The following is a 7889-nucleotide window of genomic DNA, read 5'->3' on the forward strand; positions in this document are numbered from 1 at the left end:
TCTGCGTGTCAAATTAAGATTCTACGATATTATTTATATTGTAAGTATAAATAAATAATATACTAATTTTTTCGCAAACAAGAGTTTAGCTTAACTGCTAAATATATTAAGGACCAAGAGATCTGTAATTCAAATTCTCTATTTATAGATATAACAAAATTTATATTTATTTTAAAGGTTTCATAAAATTTTATCGACTAAATTCTAATTTTTTTTTTCTTTTCTAAATTATAGTAACCGATCTTGCCATTTAACCCAATAAAATAAATATATATATTTGACTAGTATTTGAAATATTTTTTTTTAAAAAAAATCAATCCTCTTTATGCCTGTTTTGACAATAATTTCATGGCTTTTTTTTTTTGTTGACTCGAATCACCTTTTTGGTTGAACCCATCTCATCTCTAATCTCTATCCCTTATTCATACTTGTATTGTCGTTCATCGGCATTTTTTTGGCTTTTCCCACTTCATCTTCTTCAAATTCTCTCCTATTTCTGATCCAAACACTTCTTTTGATCATTACAAACTTCCCCAATTCCCGCATCATGTCTTCTTCTTCTTCACCCACTCTCTTCTGCGCCGTAGTTTCGATTCTAATCTCCATTTCCATCTCAGCCTCAGCTACAGAGTTTGTCTTCAACACCAATTTCACTTCCACTAATACTTTGCTCTTCGGCAACGCCACCATTGATTCTTCTCTTCTTATCCTCACTAGAAATTCCCCTTTCACCATCGGCCGTGCTCTTTACCCTTTCAAAATTCCGATCCATTTCTCCAATTCTTCATTTTCCTTTGCGACTTCTTTCATTTTCTCTGTTGCCCCTCAGCCAAATCTTCTCCCTGGCCATGGATTTGCTTTTCTCTTCACACCCTTTGCTGGAATCAACGGCACCAGCTCGGCTCAGCATTTGGGGCTTTTCAATTTCACCAATAATGGCAGCCCCAATAACCATGTCTTCGCTGTTGAGTTCGATTCGTTCCAAAATGTGGAGTTCAACGATACCAATGATAACCATGTGGGCGTGGATTTGAATTCTCTTGAATCTACTGTTTCCTCTGCAGCAGGGTTTTGGAGTGGACCAGATGATGGAGAGTTCAAGGAATTGAAGATCAATAATGGAGAAACTTATCAGGTTTGGATTGACTGTCTAGATTCTTTAGTTAATATTACAATGGCTGAAGTGGGAATGATAAGGCCTAGAAGGCCATTGATATCACTGTCTGTTAAGTTCTCTGGATTGCTTTTGGATGAAATGTATGTAGGATTTACAGCAGCCACAGGGCAATTAGTTCAAAGCCATAAGATATTATCTTGGAGTTTTAGTACCTCTAACTTATCTATTGCTGATGCTTTAGTAATAACAGATTTGCCATCTTTTGTTCCTCAAAAGGGGGGCTCCATTTTTGACTCATTAGCTTTCATATTGGGGATAACTCTGGGGGGTGTTGGACTTGTGATTATCTGTTGTTTTGTAATCTATATTGTTGTAATTATCAAAAGGAGGGGAAGAAAGAAACCAAAGGATGGTGAAATTGAAGATTGGGAGTTAGAATATTGGCCACATAGGTTTACTTATGAAGATGTTTATGAAGCAACTGATGGGTTCTCAGAAGCCAATGTGATTGGGTTTGGGAGAAATGGGAAGGTCTACAAAGGGACATTAGGGAGATCAAAAGTTGCTGTGAAGAGAATTTCTGTTGAAGGTGAGAGTGGAATGAGGGAGTTTGTAGCTGAGATTTCAAGTTTAGGAAGATTAAAGCATAGAAATCTAGTAAAGCTTATAGGATGGTGTAAGAAGGAGAAAGGAAGCTTAATCTTAATGTATGATTACATGGAAAATGGAAGTTTAGACAAGAAACTATTTGAGTGTGATGAGAATGAAATGCTGAGTTGGGAGAAAAGGATGAAAGTTTTGAGAGATGTAGCCACAGGGTTGCTATATCTACACCAAGGTTGGGATTCCAAGGTTCTGCATAGAGACATAAAGTCGAACAATGTGCTACTTGACAAGGACATGAATGCAAGGTTAGGAGACTTTGGGTTGGCTCGAATGCAACCCCATGAACGAACGGCAGACACAACTCGTGTAATGGGAACTGTTGGGTATATGGCGCCGGAGGTGGTTCGAACAGGGAGAGTATCTTCACAATCAGATGTTTTCGGATTCGGAGTGTTGATTTTGGAGGTTGTTTGTGGGAGGAGAGCAATAGAAGAAGGGAAGCCATGGTTGATAGATTGGGTTAGAGGATTAATGGAGAGGAATGAGATTGGATTAGCAGTTGATGAGAGATTGAAAGTTGAGGAAACAAGTTGGAATGAGGATGAAATGGAGAGAATGGTTTGTTTGGGGTTATTATGTGCACATAATGAAGCTGTTGCAAGGCCAACAATGCAACAAGTTGTGAATATTTTGTATGAGAGAAATGGAAATGGTTCAAATGATGGATTGTTAAATAGATTAAGATCAACAAGAATAATGTCTGAGATTTATCAAGGCAACAATTCTCAGCAACATCATCCAACGTTTGAAGAAATCAAAACATCTTCATCTTCAACATCGCTCATCGAATCTGATATTTTAAAGAGTGGCCGCTAGCAGAAGATAACTTTGATTGTTTTAATATTGACACAACAGATTGTGGTCTTAGATATGTAAATATTGACACAACAGATTGTGGTCTTAGATATGTAAACTCAGTGTTTATACTATGTTTAATTGATGATATGATTGTACTTATTTATTTTGATTCTTTTCTATATATATATATATATAAGGTTACTAGATTCAGGCATTTGAATTAGGGATCAGAATTTTTGGGTGAGATTTTGGAACATTGTAATCTATGTTTTTAGGGTTACAATAGGCTGAAGAAAATGTTATTTTTTTGGGACATTATGTGATGTGGGATAATTGAATCAGTTTATATAGAATGTTCTCGTTTCTCTATATCTCTACTTCGTCACATTCTTGAAATTATTGTCATTTATTCTAATTTATAGTTTAATCTTGAAATTAGTTATCTTCATATTATTCAATTTTCGTCCACAAGTCATTATTTTCGTTGATATTTCTAATATATTCCGTGGATTTGATATTGATATTAAGGATAAATTGATATTTTCATTATATTGTTAAAAAAAAAAAAAAAAAAAAAAAAGTCTTGGAAGCATAAAAAATATGAAAGAAAAATGATACCCAATGGCCCATGTGAATATAATATAGTATTTGAACTTGTGTTAAAAAGTACAAAAGTAATTATTTATTAATTTAAGTTTTTTCCTGAATCTTTTGATTCTATAATTTTCTCTAAAATATGGAGAGGTGGTGGTTTACACCATGGACCTAAAAGTTTACATTTATGACAATCGCAATCTTGACGGAAACAAATAAATTAAATAAGGTTGATTGCTTACAACAGTGCGGGGATAGCTCAGTTGGGAGAGCGTCAGACTGAAGATCTGAAGGTCGCGTGTTCGATCCACGCTCACCGCAATACTTTTCAAAAATTTACTTTTTCCATACCGAAGACATTATTGGGCTATGGAGCGGAAGTCCGGCCCATATTTTCATGGGCAATCAACGTGAAAATTCGGCCACTGTGTTTTTCTTTTCTTAAATATAAGCATAAACATATTTTTGGATGAATTTTAGGGTTGACTGGAGTGATTTTTAGAGTTATAATTAGCAATTGACCAAAATATCCCTCATTCAAATCTTAATAACTGAGAATTTATTGCATATTAAAAATCAAATATTCTATTAAAATAGTAACTAATCCAAAAAATCTAAAATTCAAATCATAACTATCAAGATTCTATTAACCATAGTAACATAAAACTTAATTAAAAAAAAAAACCTACGAAGCACAACACTCAAAATAATTTTTAGTCCCCATCCCACAAATACACTATACTAAGGGTAACCAATTTTCCTATGTTTAAAAGAAATAGCTAAACTTAAATATAGTGTATTGAAAGGAAAAAAAAAGTTTAACAAAAGTTAAAGTCAATTTATTATTGAAGAAGTACCTTAACTATCCTTTTTGTTGGTGCATGAGCTACCAAATAGAGAGGTAGGCACATCACTCTCAACTAAAATTGAGAGCCAAATGGGGGAGAAATTAGGGCTTGCAAATTTGTCCATTTGGCCTAACTTAATTGGACATATAGCAAAAATCTAAAATAATTGTAAAGATGGTAGAACTTAACTTCCGTCTATGCTAAAAGACTAAAAAACCCATGAGTGCAACCCACGATCAACAATCCCTTCTTCTAGTCATTTCAACTCCACGATCTCCCTAATGATATTTCATCATTCTTCTCCATTATCCACAAAATCCTCTTCCCGTCGACGATTCGTTTCCATCCATCTTCCATCTTCATGATCCATCCATTCGCTTCAATTTTTTTTTTTTTTTTTAATACAAGCTCACGATCAATTTCATCAACTAGAAGCCCTAACATTTCTTTGGTTTCATCAACAAAATTATTTTAATTTTTTTTTTAAAACCCTAAACCTTTTCTCCCAGTTTCATCGATTAAAAGCCCTAATGTTTCATCGCCCATCTCTAATGTTTCCAAATCCATTAGTCAACGTTCTGTTTCCATCCATCAATTGATTGTGCAAGAGAAATCAGCCGTTAAATCATTGACTGCATGAGAAAATCAGTCAATTTCTAGTAAAATTCCTCTCTAATAGCATTGTAATCGGCCATGAAATCACATTAAAAAATAAGTAAATATTTAATTCCATTGTCGGCTTCTTTATTGATTAGAGTCCGTCGGTGATAGGTTTCTATCACTGATAGACTTCAAGAATGTTGAATTTATTTTCATGGAAACTAAGTAAATGTATAGTTTAGTTAGTTTTTTTTTTCCTATCATTGATAGACTTGGGTGTTGAATTAATTTTCATAAGATGTAAGTAAATTCATAGCTTCACTATTGTTGTTGTTTGGTGTTGTTGATTAGAGTCTATCAGTGAGGTTTCTATCATCAATAGTCTTGAAGGATGTTGAATTTATGTTCATAGAATATAATTAAATGCATAATTTCGTTGTTGTATTTTTGGCGTTGTTGATCAGAGTCTATCAATGATAAGTTTCCATCATTGAAGGCTTGAAGGATGTTCTCTTAGATTTCAAGTGTGTTTGTAATTGAAGTCTACCAGTGATAGGTTTATCACTAATAGACTATTCTTAGTATAATTAAACTATCACTAATAGACTATTGACAGTTTCTATGATTCTTTTCATTTGTATACTAATATTAATATCTACAAAAGATTGGAGATAATAACAAAGAAAAAGACAATCAACGTGAAAATAGGTAAAAAAAAATGGTGCATGACATAACAAACAAAGTGGATGTATTATGATTATCATTTTTGCTATATTGTTTTAAGACTGATAGACTCAATATATATTTATAAACTTCTAATTAAATATTGACATTTCAGGTTGTTCAAGAAAAGACAAACACAAGAACGAAAACTTTGGAAATAGCAAAGAATGCTGAAAATGTTAGGTCGAAGAGACAACCTAAACCATCAAAGTAAATGTTGAGAAATGTAAAAGACCAGAAGATTGCAAGAGACTAGAAGAATGCAAAAGAACAAAAGAAAACTTCTCCAAAACAAACAAGAATAAAGGATTGTGCCCCTAGTTTCGATTTGAAAATTTCTGAAATGTAATGATGTATTACAATAGTTTTGTGGATATTGTAGTACCTTAGTTTTTTTTTTTTTTTTTTTTTTTTTTTTTTTTTTTTTTTTTTTTTTTGATATTTGCAGTATCTCAGTGATAGAAAATATTAATGATAAACTTCAGAGTGACATTACCTTCACTTGTATGATGTTGTCGTATTAATATAGAAAAGTTTTGGATCACAAGTTTAATCATTGCAAGTTATGTGTCTTTATGTTTCTATTGAGTAAAACTTACTCTCGCTTTCCCGGAATAGTAAGCTGTCTGGTAAACAAAACTCTCTTTTGTGACTCTTGAATGGATGCTAAAATCTATCAATTATACGAAAGTTTATCAATGATAGGCCATATTAGAGATAGATGTCACAGTGACATTACCTTCATATGCAATTGGTTTTTTCATGTTGATATAGAAAAACGTTGGATCACAGGTCGAATCATTGCAAGTTATGTGTGTTTGTGCTTCCATTGAGAAAAAGTAGAGGATTAAACAGATGTTATTGTTTAATGAGTGCTAAGGTCTATCAATGATATACTTCAAATTTATGCCATTCTCTTTAATATATACTTGATTTTGTATTTTTAATATAGAAAAATGTTGAATCATTGCAAATTATGTGCATTTGTGCTTTTATTGAGAAAATTTTCTTTTATTCTTTAATACATGTGAAGTCTATCATCGATAGAAACTATCAGTGACAGACTTTCCAGTGACATTATTACTTCATATTATTACTACTTTCATCATAGTGATGACACTAGTCATTAGGGGTGGAAACAGTTCGGTTCGATTCAGTTTGGTGGTCAAATCGAATCGAACTGAATTTTATAATATGTGAAACCGAACTGAGCCGAACCAAACTACATATATGCAGTTCGGTTCAATTTCAAATTTGGTTTTGGCATTTTAAAAAAATCTATGTTATATATTTTTTTAATTAAAAAACGGTACAGTTGTGTTCGGTTTTAAATTCGGTTTTGTTCTTTAAATTAAAAATGGTTTTGTTTTACTCTTTTTTTAAATATATAAATAAATAAACACATTAGTTAAAAACTGTTCGATTTGGATTCAAATTCGATTTTCAAAATTGAAACGAATCGAACCGAATTAATTCGGTTTCAAAATTTCTTCAAACTGGACCGAACCGCATTTTTCAGTTTCACTGAATTTCTGGTTCGGTTCGATTTTTAGATGTTAAGTTTTATGTTCTAAAACTCACAATTTGTAAAATGATAAACATTTTCAATAATCAATATATTTATTATTGATTTCATAAATTGTATAAAAGTCTAAATCCAATAAACTAAAACCTATGACTATTGTATGAGTACTTGAACTTTATGTGGAGACATAAGGGTGGATCAGGTTCAAGTAAATAGTCAAAATGATATATGGTACGTGAATAAGATTGATACCTTATTCTGGTAACACCATTTGATGCGGCCTACTCTGTAGTTGTTACAAAGAGTTATAAAATGCTACATACGATGTGATCCTAATTCATACATGTTATGACATGAGAAGTGGGGGCTGTTGGGGTTGATGCCCTAAAGTCTCGTGTCCTGTAGTTTGCAAACAGTTTGTACGAACGCTTGTGTTGTATAATATATGATATTTTACTTCACATCTTGTATTTTGCTCAGTTGCATGTCTTGTTTGCTTTACCACAAACCAATAAACTTAAAATCTCTGGTTATCTGTATGTAACTTAAGCATGTATATGGTGACATACAAATGGATCATGTCTTAAGTGATAACCAAAATGGTCTTTAGTATATAGATATAGGAGGGAAACTTTATTCCGGTAACGCTACGGATGTGGCCTGCTTTGTGGAATGGTCACAAGGTTGTGACTTGTCACAGATGGTCTGATCCTGATCATTCGTGTTGGGGACATGCAAGCGGGGGTGTCCTATACAAAGAGTTTGTATAAGACCTGACCACGAAGTGTTAACGTCTCGTTATATAACACCGTTATGACAGAGACTTCACTTCACTAGGGTGACCATAGGTAACATGACCTCAATCCTGAGTGAGTTGGGAACTCCTGCCATTGAGGGCGGTTCTTTGATTTGTATGGGTGCGAGTGGACAGATCGTCGATTCAAACCTACCATTTTGGGGATTCATCTAATTTGGGAGCTGGGAACTCAGCTACACAAGATGGAATTCACTCCTTCCC

The 7889-nt window shown here is 33.2% G+C and overlaps 1 protein-coding gene and 1 non-coding gene across 2 annotated transcripts; both read left to right on the forward strand.

The window, feature by feature from the left end:
• Window positions 1–380: 380 nt before the first annotated feature.
• LOC120078447 (probable L-type lectin-domain containing receptor kinase VII.2) lies at window positions 381–2950 on the forward strand. The gene has a single exon (XM_039032718.1). The coding sequence runs from the start codon at window positions 548–550 to the stop codon at window positions 2597–2599; it is 2052 nt and encodes a 683-aa protein (XP_038888646.1). The 5' UTR covers window positions 381–547; the 3' UTR covers window positions 2600–2950.
• Window positions 2951–3423: 473 nt separating this feature from the next.
• On the forward strand, window positions 3424–3496 carry TRNAF-GAA. The gene has a single exon. It is a non-coding gene; the product is annotated as a tRNA-Phe (tRNA).
• Window positions 3497–7889: the final 4393 nt, after the last annotated feature.

The sequence above is a fragment of the Benincasa hispida genome, chromosome 5 (assembly GCF_009727055.1).
Source record: "Benincasa hispida cultivar B227 chromosome 5, ASM972705v1, whole genome shotgun sequence".
Classification (NCBI taxonomy): Eukaryota; Viridiplantae; Streptophyta; class Magnoliopsida; order Cucurbitales; family Cucurbitaceae; genus Benincasa; species Benincasa hispida.